Raw genomic sequence first — 17,649 nt, forward strand, 5'->3', positions numbered from 1 at the left:
GCTGAGACACTCGACAAAATATATTATCATCACATTTAATAGCAGATCACAATTCACACTTCGTAACATAAAATGAAGTTGAAAATTAAAGTAAATTGCTTTTGAGAACAAATAATCATCTAGGTCCTTTTTCCAAGACAAATTATTTTTTTGATATCAATAACACGCATGTTTCAATGTAAATATCATGAAAACATTCACTAATTATGAAATAACTATCATGAGTAATAGTAAAGAAGTTTTATAGGAGTACAATACCTTGGTTAGTGCAGCAGTATGATCTTCTCCACAACAAATATAAACTATTTTCTGAGTTCTTAGTGACTTTAGTAAATTAGGAAAATACCTATCTGAAAATTCCAACAAGAGATGTTAACAGTATTTTTAAAATTAAAACTCTTCTAAAACGTGTTTCCTCTACAGCTTCAGCAGACAATGATGACTAACTAATTTTAACTATAATTCAATGATTTTGTGATATAAGTCTACTAAAAGTTGGACTCCCAGGCCTTTCTATTCATGCTACTGTGATAAAGGAGGGATTTAAAAAGAGTAATTTAAATATTAAATTGTCTAAACACCAATCTGCACAGATCTCAGCAATGAAGGAATTTCAAAACTATTTGACTGCTTCTAATATGTACACAACATTCTTTATATTTACCTCATGATAACTAAGCTGATAGGACCCCACTTAAAAGCTGGAAAATTAAGTATAATTTTGTTATTTTGTAGCAGAAAAGATACATAATGTTCTAATCTGACACATTTTTCTCATGCAAAAAATATTTTAAAATTCTTTCTGAGAGCATTCTCTGCTATCACAACCAGTTGTTACTAGATGAACAACTCACTTTTGTTCATTTAAGTCATTACAATTATGCTGAACTTTATGAAATTAGTTTTTGTATTTCAAATATTGGCATTCGACCTAATGTAGTTATGAAAAATTGGTTCCAAGATCCCAACTTGTTTCAAGTGGTTATAATTTTTTTAATTCAAAGTGTTTATTTTTAAATGATCTAGCATCCATGTCAAATGTGAAGCCCAAACTAAAGATTAATTTATGACAGATTATCTAAATATTTCCTTAAAAAACTCAAATAGATTAATGCTTCCCATTACTTTCCAGAATAACTTTAAAGCTTCTTTTCACCGATCGTAGCCAGTAACGTGGTTACCAACTTGAAGAAACGTTTCTCAACTTTCTTTTAATGAACACTGAACAACAAAAATTTTTGTCCAGATACACTTTCTATAGTTACTTAATGATAAAATGATATTTTTTGGTTTTTTGGCCTTCCCAACATGCCCTAAAAATATTATTATCGAATGAAATTTGTAAATTAACCTCTCATCCCCACCTCCATATTAGGAAAGATCTGGGTAAGTTTCTCTCTGACACTAAGAATCACTGATCCATCTCAAAAGATCATCTCTTTTTAGAAATACATTTATCTACAAATAATGAGAACCTACCATTTTCATCATTAAGACCTAGTTGACCAAATTTGTTGCGTCCCCATCCAAAGATAGCTCCAGAAAGGGTGAGTACAAAACTATGGGCTCCTCCTGCTGCAACTTGCATGAAAGGGATTCCAAGCAAAGACTTAATCAGCTGTGGTGAAGCTTGCTTTTTATAGTCAATGCCTAAACCCAATTGGCCATATTTATTCTGTCCCCAACAGAAGACTTCACTTGCTGCAAAACAAAAATCATAAAATTAACTATTTTTCTCCCACACAAAAAATTTCATTTGAAGATTATCAGCTATTTTGGGATGTTCTTCCTCTCATCAGATGGAAATATATATTCCTCTTTATTAAGTTTATGTCTTATATGGAGACATAATACTACCTAGAACACTTTCTGTATTAGTACACTTTAAGTTTGACTGACTTTACTGATGAATAAGTCGCATTTCCTTATACTCCTTAAGAAAGCACCCTCTCTTTTTAATATTCCTCAGGTCTCACTTTTATTCCTGTGATTTCTCCCAAGAGGCACTTATCCAAGCTCAAGGCTTGATATTAATTATATGCTGATCACATTCAAAATTTTTTCACTACCGCATACATCTCCTCTGAGCAATAAACCCACATATCCAACTGTTTATCTGACATCTAAACCTGAATATTTCAAAGCTACTTTCAGTTCAGCATGCCCCAAACTCAATTCACGATGTCCATCCAATCTCTCATGTGCTGGACCTCTTTCTTCCCAGTGTTCCTCATCTCAGTAAAATGACATCATAACTGATTCGGTAGCACAATTCATAAACATAGGGAATCATCCTTAATACTCCTCTCCTCTCGTACCTTATACACAAGATGGTATCACTCCATCACCAAGTTATATACAGTTCTCTCTTTTTTTTTTTAATAAAGATTGGCACCTGAGCTAACAACTGTTGTCAATCTTCTTTTTCTTTTTTTCTTACCAAAGCCCCCCAGTACATAGTTGTATATTCTAGCTGTGAGTGCCTCTGGTTGTATACAGTTCTCTTCCTAAAGAAAAATATGGCAAATAGATTCACTCCTTACCATCTCACTTGGTTCCTACAATCGTTTTTTTGCTTGTCACTTTTGCTCCCCACTGCCATCTTATTTCACAACTTTAGATATATTAAATAAGTTGGCACTAAACTAATAACTGACACACTAATAACTAATTTTTTAAAATTTATACTACATAATAGTGCACACTTAAAAGTAGGTTTCCCTCCAAAATTAGATCCCTGGTTCCTCTCCCAAGAGATAACCACTCTTACCAGTTACTAATATGTACTTCCAGAAATACTTTATGCACATACTAGCAGACATTTGTACATATACATACAGATATTATAAAAATGCAGATTTGATAATGTTGCTCACCTGAAAAAAATATGTGCCTTCTCACTGCTCTTGGGATAAACACTTTTAACAAAGCCTATAAGGCTCTATATGATCTACCTTCATTTAATACCAGTCTCTTCTCTTACTCACTATACTCTAGCCATACTCATCTCCCCTTACATTCTTCAACGCCTACTTCTCACACATTGCTGTTCCCTCTGCCTAAACCTTCCCCTCATCTTTGTCTATTTACTTCTACTCTCTCCCAGCAGGAAGCCTTCCTTGATTTCCCAGATTAAGTTCATCCCCCCATTATATGTTCTAAATATCCTAACTTTCTTTTTTTACAGTCCTTTTTCATAGTATGCATTTATATTTTTATTTATGTGACTGCACCATAAGGGCTAGTGGCGTTATGCTTACCGCTGTGCATTGTAGATCTTAATGTGCCTAGTTCATACTAAGTGATCAAAAAACTTCATTAGCTATCGCTAAAGCATGAAGCTCAACACGGCAAAAGAATACCTGTAAGTCAAGACAGAAAACTGTCCTATCAGTAAAACTTTCGGGTTTAAATTTATCTTGGATCTACCCACCAAAATATCAAGAGAAGCTGGCAAAGTAACAATAAAGAATACAGGGATGCCAGCTTCCCGACTGCCTATAGAAATCCAAAGTCCTTAATATGGCATTCAAGGTCCAATGTAACAGATTTCTGCTTTTACTTCAGCCTCAACTGAAATATGTCTCCCATGCTCTCACAACACCCACATAAAGCTACATGCTGATACTCAAATACATAAAATACCTTTGCCTGATTCTATGCCTTTACTAGTATGTACTATCACCTGAGCCCATCCTCAATAATTCCCTAGCTACTGCTCAACATTTCTTCAATTCTGAATAAATTCTACTCATCTTTTAAGACTTATATCAAATACCAATTCCTTCCTTTTTGTTACCAATTCTATGGATTGGAACTACAGTCACATGCAGCATAATATTCAGTCAACAACAGACCACATATACATATGACAGTGGTCCCATAAGATTAGTACCCTGTAGCCTAGATGAGTAGAAGGCTATATACCATCTAGGTTTGTGTAAGTACTACAGGGGAGGAAGAAATTTTCCTCCACACTTTAGGTTCTTCTGGAGGGTCTAAGAAATAAATCGACATGAGACAGATTAACAGGAGAAAAACAAACAAAAGTTTAGTAACATGTATACAGGGGAGGAATGGAGGAAAACCAAGTAACTCTCCAAAATGGCCAAAACTCTCACCTTAAAGACCATCCTCAGCTAAAGATGAAAGAGGATGATGTTGGAGGTGGGAGAGTCAGGACTTCATAAGGAAGGTAAAGAATTCACAGGGAGGTGAAAAGGAGCAGATGTTTGGAAAACAAGTGTTTGGCCACAAAGAAACAGAAGAACACAGAGGGAAGCCCAAGAAACAGGCTTTTCTAGGTTCCTCCCTGTCTACCACCTAGTTCACACTATGCTAAGGTGATAGCTCGCTTCCCGAGACAGATTTTTTAATCTGAATTCTTTTAGGCAGTTAAGGGGGAAGTAACAAGAAAAACTTTGAGTCTTTTATTTCTTAAAAATAATCAGCCTAAAATAATCCTCATGTTAAAGAGACACATTTTGGGATGGCAAATTTTGTTCCCCTTCAGTACACTCTATGATGCTCGCACAATGACGAAATTGCCTAACAATGCATTTCTCAGAACATATCCCCACCGTTAAGTGACACATGACTATAATTAAACCTTTTCCTTCATTGACATAGCATTTTATTTTTACCTTGACCAAACCAGTAAGTAAGTTTTTCTGTCTCAAACTCTAGTTATTGATTTGTATATGTGTCTCTTCCACTAGATGGTATGGTCCCTAGAACTCTCTCTTATCTGTATTTCCCCACAGCTCTAGCCTAGTGCTTCATTCACAGTAGACCTCACTAGACATTTAATAAATTTAAAAATAATAATAATAATGAAGCCACTGGAACTTATTTTTTTTAATTACAAAAAACAAACATATGGCAGATTCTTTACTAACCCAATGTACAATCCTTGGCTGGCCTAAGAAGTTGTTAAATGAATAGGAAAGAAAAGCAAACAAAGCTCATAGGAGGCCCAGGCTTCTTCTCTGTTTTTATTCATAAAAAGTTCATCTGTGAGATCAAATCAGATTGGGCAAGTTATAACCTTTCCTAGCTATGAAGGAATAGCGTTTAGCCGACTAAAGAACAATTAGAACAAAAATTTCATGTCTATATCCTAGAAATAAACAATTTGAAAATGACACCATGCACAATAACAAAAAATATCAAATATATAGGTGAAAATCTAATAAAAGGGGTGTAAGGGATACAGCATGTTCAAAAATTAAGACTCAATATTGTAAAGATTTTCCTCAAATTGATTTATACAGACAATGCAATCCCAATCAAAATCCCAATAGTTTCTTTGTAGGTCTGTGAAAACTGACAAGCTAGTTCTACTATATATATGGAATTGAAAAGGATCAAGAACAAGGACAAGTGTGAATAAGGAGAAAGTTGGAGGACTTTCTGCTCAGTTAAATTATCAAGTAATAAAACTGAAAAACGGAAAGATAATAAAAGTAATGCTTACCTTTAGAAAGTGCAAGAGAATGATAGTAACCGCAAGCAACCTGTACTATCTGGATATCTGACAAACTTTTAATATTTCTAGAAAATAAGAAGAGAGATCAGGATCAGATTATCCCATTTAATAAATGGATCCTGAATGCTACTTATTTATGCTATTTATTGATCACCTACTACATGCAAGTAGTTTCCTACTAACCTAGCAGTTCATGCTGTTTATTCCAAAAGCCCAATTTACCAAATATTTATGCTAAACTCAGTAAACAAAATCTAAATATGACAAAAATTAAGAGGTGTGATGAAAAAACAATTTAAACAACAATATTTAAGCTAAGTAAACTATGCTCACAAGTCAACTACTACTCAGAGTGCTTTTATAATTCAGATGTTTTATCAAAATTTTTTTAAAAATCTTACGCTTCAAGTAGGAAATTTACCAATATATTTGTAAAAACAAATGTACAAGATCTAATTTGTCAAAAATTAGTGTTTGGCCTAGTTGAATATATGTTCTCCTATATCAGGTTCCTTAAGAACCAACAGAGATTCCTATCATGTGGTGCTATGAATTCACGAATTATGAAACCTATTATTCCTTTTGGGCTATCTTTTTACTTTACTTCTAAATCAGTGATACTCAATTTAATTCTTTACTAGGGAAATTTAATCAATTCATGTTTATTATGATCACTGATGTGTTCAGTCACATTTCTGCCATCTTGTGTTTTTCCCATATATTTTTATAGTTTCTTTTTCCCCCCATTTCTGATTTTTCCTAAATGGCAATGTAATTCTAAAGGCTAATTTTTAAAACATTATAAAAATCAATTAACTTTGTGTACCAACCATCCCAGGTTTTTCTTACGTAGTTCCCCTTTACCTCGTCATTCTGTTTTTCCTGAATGAATATTTTCAAGGAAAAAAAAGCGGAGATGAAGCATAATATGTTTCTTATTTCCCTTTACCTGATACTGTCACCTGACCTGATTCTGCCATATGAGATTCCGGAGCAAGTCCTGACCAGTGTGTCGATACTCATGATTTTCGGGAGGCAGCTTCAGCAAATCAAATTTTGAGCAGGAGAAAGGAGAGTTACTCTAATTCCATACTGTTGTATTAAAAATATTTTTATTTAGTGGATTTATGTTCTTAACTACAAGACCTGAGAGTTGTACTGCTACAAGTTAGCAGAATCCAACAAGTAAGCAGGATCCAATGCACCTTCAGATTTTCAAATGTAGAATAATGCCATTTTTCTGCAATTAGCAAAATCAAACACTGGCAATGCAGAAACAGAAATAAAAAATACCTGGATATGTACAATGGTGCTGAAGTCACTAAACAATTACTGTTACTGTTTATTCATTTTAGGCACATCAGACACTAACCAGTGAACTATATTAAATATTTTTAAAAACCAGCTGTTCCAGGTATAAAGTCCAATTTCCAAGACCAAGTAAAACATTTCAAAATACTACATTCTCATAGTACCCTATGTTTTTTCCTTCATATCATTTATCATGATGAATTGCTGATATACTTATTCATTTAATTATTACTAGCATACTCTGCTAAACGATAAGCTCTTTGAAGGTGGACTATGTGTTTTATACCCATGGAATCTCTAGCACATACTGTGTGCCTGGCAAAAAGTAGGTAATGAATAATACACTGTTAAAGGATAAGTGAATTTGTAAAGTCTTTGAGACTTTAGTATTAAACTATTCATAAAGTTTGCCCAAAAAAACTTCTAAATTTGCACAGCAATGTACATTCGGTGACTCTCATTTCCAAAATAATATCATAAGGCTTGGAATATAACATAAAAGCTAATTTCTTTAGCCATGTCTGCTACAGGGACAAGAAAAGATAGTCTTCTGTGACATTACTGTTTTAAAGAGAAAAAAACAAAAAACGCCTTCATCTCCATGTAGATTTATTAATACACGGAAGATGGTGTGGGGGTAGAAAGGAGAGGATATGCTTAGTTGTTGGGGTTTTTTTTTTTTCTTTTTTAGCTTTCAGGAATAAAAAAATAAATAAAAATACTGCATATGGTTAAAACTTAATTTACCAAATTTGTTTCTCATGTTCAATTTTTCCTCAAGAGATAACAAATTAAAAAATTCTTAATGAAATAAAATTCTACAGAATTCATCAAAAGTAAAGCCCCTTTTTTAAGTAAAAAAGACAATGTAAATGTTTAACTGTTTTCAATTTTTAAAAGGATTCAAGTACAATTAACAGAAAAGTAAAATAAGGCAGTATAATCCTGTAAACAAAAAATACAGAGATACATACATACACATCCCATGAAGATTGCTAATTAATAAGAACTACAAAAAGAAAATCAGAATTCAGACATCTATGGTAAATACTTTATAACCGTGTATAAATTTAAAATAAATCCCTAAAGGTTAGAGCACGTCAAACATTTTAAATGGCTATGACATCACTAAAATAATTCATTGCAAAGAAAAGAATCACTTCTTTATTGAATTTTGAAAGATGTTCGAAATTCCTAAGAAAACAGGTAATAAACTTCAAAATAAGATTTATACTTTCCTCCCTTGGGAAGTCTGCCAAAACGTATTAATTGTTGAATATGTATACTCTATACTGTTGTATTTTTCCAACTTAATGTACAGGAGCAATACAGGCAGAAACTAGGCATTTCCAGCTGTTTGAAAAGGTAAAATCCCAACTGTTAAAGACTAGTGAAAAGTCTACATTATATAATTAAAAATCTGAAGAACTATCAGGCTGGCACAGTAGCTAAGTTTGTGTGCTCAGCTTCAGCTGCTGGGAGTTTGCGGGTTCAGATCTTGAGTCGGACCTAGCACAGCTCATCAAGCCACACTGTGGTGGCATCCCACATTAAAAAAAATAGAGGAAGATTGGCACAGATATTAGCTCAGGGCCAATCTTCTTCACCAAAAAAATAAATAAATTGAAGAACTAAAGCATTAAATATTTGCCAATTTCAAACTCATCAAAGTGTATACATTAAATAGGTACAGCTTTCTGTATGTCAACCATACTTAAGAGGTTTTAAAAATATATTTTGATGATAAAACATAATTAACAATTTTCTATTTCCCAGTTAAGCCACAACTTTCTTAGTGATTTGAGAAAAGTCTTAGCACCAACTCTTTTTCCAATTTTAAAAAATTTAGGCTAACAACGAATCTAGTCTCAACTATTAAGAAATACTCTTTAATTTTTCTTTTTATTCTAAAATGTTCTTAACTTTCTGATGCTAATATTAGGCAAAAATTATAATATGCTTAAAACTGAGTAAAATCAAGAAAATAAGTTTTACTTTTGATCAAGCTGACAATTCAAATATGTTTAATTAGTTTCTGCAGCCCAGAAATAGCTGTTCTTCACAAGGATCATCATATTAAACCATCTTGTCATAATTGTTAATTTTATGTCCAAAAAACAGAACTTTAAAAAGTAAACTACAACTTCATTGCCAACAATTTTTTTCTAAATTTTGTGTGGGAAAAGTACGTATTTCCACTTAAACTAAAAGATAGTAAAATTAGGCTTAACTCTTGTTTTAATAAAAGTATAACACACATCCTACATAAAAAGAAGTAACTAGCCAGAAATGCAGGTCTACAGAGACCACTGATATTGAATAATTTGTCTTTCCCCAAGAAGTAGCGATTTCAAAACAAAATCAGAAGAAAAGATTATCAAGCTAGTAAGAATTTCAAATATAATCTATTATTAATTTTATATTCTTTAATTTTAAAGTGTTGCTTAATTTACACCTATTGGCATAAAAGTGTATTTTGTTCTCAAGAAAGTTTGGCATAATGTGATTCTTGATTTTCTGAACACTTATGAAAATCATAAACACTAATTTTAAAAAACGTATTGACATATATTTGAATTTCCTCCTGTTTTCTATACATTTTACTCAAAATGTGTGTGAAATTTACAAAGCTGGCTAACAGCTCTAAACATCTAGGAAAAGCCTTGTATCCAGAAAATGATTTGGTACTGACACTTTAAAAATGAAAAAAATCACTGGCAGTCTTTCATAAAAATATATTTCTACTGAAATACCAAATTGCTCTTTAAAACATTTTTAAAAAGTGAGTAAGGACTATGTCACAACAATCAGCTCAGTCCCTGAAAAACTAAGAAGGTTGAACAGAAGAAATGCCTTAACACACAGCTTAAAGTTAATTTAGATGTTTGGCAATACAAAAAACAGAGAAGTTTAAACCAGAGGACTCAAGTAAGATCTCTTTCAGGTCCCCATCCAGGTTCACAAAATAGTAAAGTCACAAATACATAATTTATTATTAAGCAACCTTAAATAAATTGTCATATAACAAAATTTTCTCCCTATAAATTACCTTTCTTTCCATTTACTAATTATCTATAGATTACTGACTGAAATCTCTTATGCCAGAAGTGAACAGCAACAAAAATCTAAGTATGAGAATTAAGAGACCAGGGAGTAAAAATAAGGAAAACTAGAAAGCTTTGCCATGAATCATGGTTTTGAGAATATTGATTTAGAAAACCCTTTTCAATCCTAAAAACACAAAATTTTTTAAATCTTAAATTAAAAATCCCGTTCTAGCCAGACAGAGAAAGACGAACTCTGTATGACTCCACTCCTAGGTGGTAGTTAACATATGGACAAAGAGAACTGATCGGTGGTTGCCAGGGGAAAGGGGGTGGGGGGAGGGCACTAGGGGTGAAGCGGTGTATCTACAACATGACTAATAACGATGTACAACTGCAATTTCACAAGGATGTTAACTTTCATAACCTTAATTTAAAAAAAAAAATCCCATTCTACAACAATTACTTCTGGGAGTAAATAAAAGCAGTAGAGGACATTACAAACGTGAGGTAACTATGTTTCAAGGAATCCTTTGTATTATCTAGCCAATAACCATTTGGTTGCAAATTATCATTTTCTGAAAGAAATCAAAATTGAAATGACTAAAAAATTTCTATTTACTTAACCTAAGGAAGAAAAATTTTCTCCCAACAGCACCATCATTAAGAGACATTAAAAACATAAGGGGAATTGTGTTTGCCTGTTGTCTCAGAAGAAACAAGGGGGAGGAAATTTGGGGAGTTTTGTGGAATTGAACTACAAGTTCAACAAAGAAAACATATGAATGTGATATATCCAAGTCTCTACAAACAGTTCATTACTAGAACAAATATAAAATGTCAAACTAAAAGATCAAAAAAACTTTTGAAATGTTGAAACAAAGCAAATACTTTAAACGTATACTTTAAGTTTTTCAATAAACATATACATCTGGGGGAAAGGTTAGAGGCTTACTGAAAGAACTAGCTACCTTTCTTGGTCAAAAAAAACTCATTTCTAACAACGATTAGAGTTCCTATTCTGAAATATATTAGTTCTTGTGCTCCATTTTCTTATCCTCGTAGTTACATCCTATTATTTAAACCAAAACAAACATTATCAATGTTAAACTAAAAACAAAATATCTAAATGTGAGTAAAAAGAAAATGCTACCTGGAATAAATCTAAAATTAGTTTAAGATCTTGGCTCCCTGGAGAGTTCTCTTTTGTCTCTATAGCTATTACTAAGAAGAAAGAACAAGAGTTTAAGGAGGCAAGAATTTGTATAATTCTAAAAACTAAGCATGAGTTTATGTATCCAAAAGAAAATGAATACTTTTCTTTAAATCTCTATATTTTTACCTAGATATGTTCATGCTCTTATAGTTTTTAATATTAAAACAATGGTTACGCCTGATGTAAATCTGTAAGACTACAACATCGATGAGACATAGTTTATTTTTAATTTGAAATAACTCTATGATGAATTAGTGGTTAATGTAAATTAAATCATGGTTCTATGTAAAAAAGTGGAAAGAGACTGAATTCTTTTTACACTAACTATGTGGGACTTATATATTCAATAAAAACTAAAACGAGACAGAGAAACACGCAACCAACCAACATTTAATACATATTTCAATAGCTGGGGTACTTAAGAGAATTAGTTTAAATTAGTCTAACCCACTTAAAAATTTTAGTAAGAAAAAACATAAAGTACATATTCTTCATCGTTTTCCTTTACAAACATAAATAATTTGGGGGAAAATATGAAGTATACAAAAAATAGCACTCAACCCAAATTAAAGGCAAGAATCTACCTAGTAAACTCCTTAGGAACTCTAAGGGGAGAAATAATTAGGTGTCAACTCTTACATGCCCACAGTAAACAATAATTTAGATAAATTTATTATAAAAGATTGTTAAAGACCTCTTTTTGGTCACTTTTGTTACCTGGGTACTCTGATACATTCCTCTGATCCTAGCAGGCCAAGTTGTCCATCAGAATCGAGACCCCAGGCATACACCTGGCCCTTGTCATTTAGTGCTAATGTATGAGCTTCTCCACATGAAACAGCTACGATATTTTGGGCATCCAGGGCAACAACCTGCTCTACAGAAATCAAGAAGAGACACATTACATTCTAGTTTTGAACTCACGATGAGAATAAAACACAGTCTTATCTTGTACAAAAAAGGTACAGAAGTGCTGAAATACAGACTAAGTATAACTTCAGTTATTTAGAAAAATCTAACAAATATGTTCCATACAACATTCTCACTGTGGTAAATAGAGATATACATCACAGGGCATAATCAACTCAGAATATTAAGTGACTTGAACATTTGGGGGAAGAAGTTAAAGGTTTATAAAGATTCTCTCAGAAAATGCTCTTCATTCAAAGCCACTACCAATAAAAGAGAGGAGTCAAGCTAAAACGGAATCACTTAACCTGGGCTGTTCGTTTTTTAATAAAATCATAATTGACACACATACTACTGTATAGATACTACCATGGAGTAATTTTGAAATTAATGAAATAATCTGAACTGGCAATTTCTGACAGCAAATTCTTTACATATCTCATAAGTAAAGTATCTACTAGATATGCTGAGGAGAGAACTGAAAGGCAATGTGACCATAACGAATAGGTTTCAGTTTATGGACTGCCATTTTAACATCAAAGATATAAAAACTCTATATGTGGTTAAAGCATATTCAAGTTTTAACCAGAAATTAATTTAAAATATTGGCTCTTCATAAGATTGTCAGTAACCAGTGACAAATCAGTAAAGAATGTGAAATTGTTTCCTTAGTCTCCTTAAGATATAACGTTTATCAGATTTTTCCTAGTACCACTATAAGTTTTTTTTAAGATGTCGTTTAAAATTAACATTTTTAGCTTAATAAGAAAGCTATAATTTCTGTCTTCAATAAATTGAGAGCCTCATGTTGAAGACGACACTGAATCAATCAGGGTTTCTTCAGAAGCACATTTTAGCTCAATGTACAAACGCAGCTGTTCAATAATGAAATGGACTGCATCAAGGAGGTTTAGCTTTCTATGTAGAGAAATTCAAATTCTATCCTGAATTTTGGGATGTGAGGCTAGCCCTAGATAGCTTCTAGGAATCTGTCAACTCTAATAATATGTTATTTTAAGTACTTACCTTAAAGTACTGTGAGTTAATAAGACATGAAGCTAGTAAACAGTACGTGGAAGTTCATTATACTAATATCTCACTTTCTGTATATATTTTGTGTATATGTTTTTATAAAATTGTAGAAACATACGAAAACAAAAAAGGAAAACAAGATATAACACATTGTCACCCCCCAAAAGGCCCTCGAAGTATGACATCATTTGTTTACATCAAAATATTCCCATAAATCTTAATTATGAAGAAAGAAGTAAAACACACAAAAGCTCTACTGTCTCCCCAGAAATAAGTCAATGATTCTCCAAGACAATCTTCAAAGGAAATGTGGTAAACAACAGAAAATGACAGGATGACAAGAGAATAGGACAGGTTGGTTCAACAGTAACAAATGAAGAGTACTTAAATTAGATAGCAATGGTTGTAAAATCAAAGGCACCAAAAATCCAAGAAACAATCATTCATACCAATATTTACTGTATACCTCTTGTGCTCCAAGCACTAGAGACACAAAGATAAATAAAACAGAGCTCTAGCCCTCAAGGATTTTATAGCCTTTAGAAAAAGAGATAAGGATTGTGATTAAACACTAACATAAAGATATACAAAAGGCAACATGGGAATAGAGATACTTATTAAAACCCTGAAAGGTACTAGGAAGAATTCTGGAAGACAGTGACACTTAAGCTAAGTCCTGTGCTGAGGAAAGAGGAAGAGATTCCATGTACCCATTTGAGAAAATTCCAATTATTTGTTACAGCAAAACAAACGAAAAGCAAAGTAAAAAGGCTGATAACAAAATAGGGGGAAAATTTTACTCATATCTCAAGCAAAGAAGTAACTTTCCCAATTTTTAAAGACTTACTAGAAAAGAAAAAAAAAAAGAACAGTAATTCAGTGAAAAATGGGCAAAAGATGTGAACTGATAGTTCAGAAAAAGAAACAGAAATGGCCGTTAATCATATGAAAAGACGTTCAACTTAACTGATGACAGAAATGCAAATTCAAACGATACTGAGAAGCCAATAATATGTTCACTAAGAAAAATCATAAAGCCATACACTTTTAATTTGTGTACTTTTATATATGGGTTAACCTTCAATTATAAAAGTTTATATTTATCAAGAGAATGAGAAGACAAGCCACAGACTAGGAGAAAATACTTGCAAAAGACATCTAATAAAGGACTGTTATCCAAAATATATAAAAAACTCAAGCTCAACAATAAGAAAATGAATCACTCAATTAAAAATTAGGCAAAAGATCTCAACAGACACCTCAACAAGGAAGACATACAGATGGCAAAGTAAGTATATGAAAGGATGCTCTACATTTTATGTCATCAGGGAACTACAAATTAAAAAAGAAACCACTATACACCTATTAACGTGGCCAAAACCCAAAACACTGACAACACCAAAGGCTGGCGAGGATACAGAGGAACAGGAACTCTCATTCACTGCTGCTGGGTATGCAAGATGGTACAGTCACTTTGGAAGACAGTTTGTCAGTCTCTTACAAAACTAAACATACTTTCATCACATGATCCAGCAACCACTCTCCTTGGTATTTACCCAAAGGAGCTAAAAACTTCTGTCCACACAAAAACCTGCATACGGATATTCATAGCATCTTTATTCATAATTGCCAAAACTTGGAAGCAAAATGTCCTTCAGTAGGTGATTAGATAAACTGTGGTACATCCAGATGATGAAATACTATTCAGTACTAAAAGGAAATGAGCTATCAAGCCACAAAAAGGCACAAAGGAAACCTAAATGCACATTACTAAGTGAAAGAAGCCAATCTGAAAAGGCTATATATTTATTGTATTATTAATTCCAACTATATGACATTCTAGAAAAGGCAAAACTTTGGGGACAGTAAAAATATTAGCAGTTGCTGGGGACTAGGGGGAAGGAGGGATGAAGAGGTAAAGCAGAGAGGATTTTTAGGGTAGTAAAATTATTCTGCATGATATTACTAGTATTCTGTACAATACTCCGTATCATTATGCATTTGTGAAAACTCACAGAATATTCAACACAAAGAGTGAACTCTAACATAAACCACCGACTTTGTATAATGATGATGTGCCAATGTAGGTTCATTTTGGTGATAAATGTACCACTGTGTTAAAGGCTGTGGACAGTCCCCACAGTTAAAGGCAGCTGTGCATGTGTGGGAGTGGGGTATATGAGAACTCTCTATTTTCTGCTCAATTTTGCTGTGAATCTAAAAAATATAGTTGATTAATTTTTCTGAAAGTCTATGCTTTATTAAAAAAACACACACCAAGATAACATTTTTCACCTAATAAAAATCTGAAAGTTTGATAACAATCTGTTAGCGGAAAAGGCACACTTGTATATTGACAACGGGAGTACAAAACAGAACCAACCTTATGGAGAGGAATGTGGCAATACCTAAAAATAGATACGCATTTACCTTTCAGACCTAGCAATTCCATTTCCAGGAAATTATCCTACAGATGCACCCAAGTACAGAAGGGTAGCAGAATGTGCCACCCCAAAATATGCCACTTTGCCACAAGGATTATTTTAAGCTGAAGGTCATTAAGCAGCAGAACAAGAAAAGCTCTCTGCACCCCACCCACCATTCGCCTAAAAGCAGGACATAAATTTGCAAAGGTGTGCCTCCCTTCCCTCTCTACCAGAAAGGAGAGAAGTTAATCGCCACAGACAACTCTAGACCCTTATCAGCTCACATGCAGCACCAATGGAATCTACATAAATTTTATTAACTAGCCCTTATCTTCCATTAGCACCACCACATATTTACCTTCCCCCAATTTGACACCAAAGAAAACCAGTCTTTTTCGTTTTGTGTCATCTCTAAAATTTCATCATTCCTTTTGTTAAGATGCTATATAAGCCCATGTTCTAGCACCAATTTCATTACCAAGTGCTCCCACCTGTAAGCACAATGCATGTGTTAATAAACTTCTGTCTTGTTTTTCTCTTGTTAATCTATCTTTTGTCTAGACAAGCCCCCAGTGGAGAATCCAGAAGAGTCGAGTACAAATACGTGTGTGTGATGAACGTGTATGTATTTATCTATATTTGCAGCAACATATGATAACAAAAGATTGGAAATATTCCAAGTATCCATCTACACACTGGAATACTATGTTCTACAAATAATGAGAAAACTCTACATATTGATATGGGAAGACATCAAGCGTACATTTTCAAAGGAGGGAAAAAAATCAAAATGTGGAATAGTGTACATGATGTAAGCAAGAGGGAAGAATAAAAACACATATTCATACATGATTACATCTACATAAAGAAATCTTGGAAAGAGATACAAAAAACTAATGAACTTAAGTTACCTATATGGGATGCAGAAAGAGGGGGGAAACAGGGTGGTCAAATGTAAGAGCAAACTTTTCAATGCATATTTATATTACTTTGATTTTTGAACCATGTGAATATACTGCCTATTCAAACCAAAAATAAAATTTAATTAAAAAATTAAATATAATGTTAGAGAAAATAGTTAAAGCAATGTATTAAAACCAGTGTTCTCACTTTAAAACTGACCTGAGCTCTTTAATTTTTTTCCTACAAATTAAAAACTCAAAATAAATAATTGTTGTTCTCTCAGAACTTTAGCCCCATCAAATTATTGAGACATCTATTTTGAGAATGTATAACGACTTCAGAAACACGTTATTTTAAAAGGTACGTTTTTGGGTGTTTTTTTGGTGAGGAAGACTGGCCTTGAGCTAACATCTGTTGCCAATCTTCCTCTTTTGTTTTCTCCCCAAAGCCCCAGCACATAGTTATATATCCTAGTTCTAAGTCCCTCTAGCTCTTCTACGTGGGATGCAGCCACAGCATGGCTTGATGAGCAGCGTGTAGGTCCACGCCCAGGATCTGAACTGGCAAACCCTGGGCCACCGAAGCAGAGCACATGAACTTAACTGCTACACCAAGCCAGCCCCCTAGAAATACGTTATTAAAGAAACACAACACAGTTATAAGTTCTGGGGATAGTTTTTAATACAGGCTTTTCAGACAACAAATATACAAAACTGATAACTTCTCTGTACTATTTTTAAAAATTACTCATTTTGAAAGACAATCTCTGTATGACTCCACTCATATGTGGAAGATAAACATGTGGACAAAGAGAACAGATTATTAGTTATGGGCGGGAGGGGGCAAAAAGGGTGAAGTGGTGCACCTATAATGACTGAGAAATAATAATGTACCACTGAAATTTCACAGGGTTGTAAACTATCATAACCTCAATTTAAAAAAAAAATTACTCATTTTTTCCAAATGGCTCGTCAAAATGAATAGCCTCAACCATCACCCCCCAATATGCTAGAAAGTCACATCAATGGTATATTGAAACATTTCACATCACAGTCAAATTTTCGTGTTGAATGCTCAAAACAAGATGGTCTGAAAAGAGAGTCAATGATAAGCAAGAATGAAGGGAGAATAATCAACAAAATAAACAAAAAATTCACTAGAAAGCCTGACTCAATGATGCCCTGTGTAACAAAGAGAAGAAAACAATTCATACCAAACCCAACAGCTAACATTTATTGAGTGTTTCCTACGTACTAGGTACTATGCTAAGTCTGTGAAGTTTTAATCACCAAGCTATATTTGCCTTTCAAGGCCAAGTAA

The 17,649-nt window shown here is 33.2% G+C and overlaps 1 protein-coding gene across 17 annotated transcripts in view; it reads right to left on the reverse strand.

Annotated features, from left to right (window-relative positions):
• The window catches only part of HERC4 (HECT and RLD domain containing E3 ubiquitin protein ligase 4), a 140,992-nt gene that overhangs the window by 100,228 nt on the left and 23,115 nt on the right, over positions 1-17,649 (reverse strand). For 11 of the 17 annotated variants that reach the window (XR_011422836.1, XR_011422837.1, XR_011422830.1 and 8 more), the window contains 4 exons: positions 11,777-11,936; positions 5,477-5,553; positions 1,480-1,701; positions 259-350 (listed from right to left, as the gene is read on the reverse strand). Coding sequence is in view for 8 of the 17 variants with exons in the window: in XM_001503581.5 (XP_001503631.1) it covers positions 259-350; positions 1,480-1,701; positions 5,477-5,553; positions 11,777-11,936 (551 nt within the window). In the remaining 9 variants the exon portion in view is untranslated. Of the gene's footprint in view, positions 1-258; positions 351-1,479; positions 1,702-5,476; positions 5,554-6,455; positions 6,528-11,776; positions 11,937-17,649 lie in introns of all 17 variants that reach the window. The other 6 variants (XR_011422827.1, XR_011422822.1, XM_070225972.1 and 3 more) reach the window with 1 other exon arrangement.

The sequence above is a fragment of the Equus caballus genome, chromosome 1 (genome assembly GCF_041296265.1).
Source record: "Equus caballus isolate H_3958 breed thoroughbred chromosome 1, TB-T2T, whole genome shotgun sequence".
Classification (NCBI taxonomy): domain Eukaryota; kingdom Metazoa; phylum Chordata; class Mammalia; order Perissodactyla; family Equidae; genus Equus; species Equus caballus.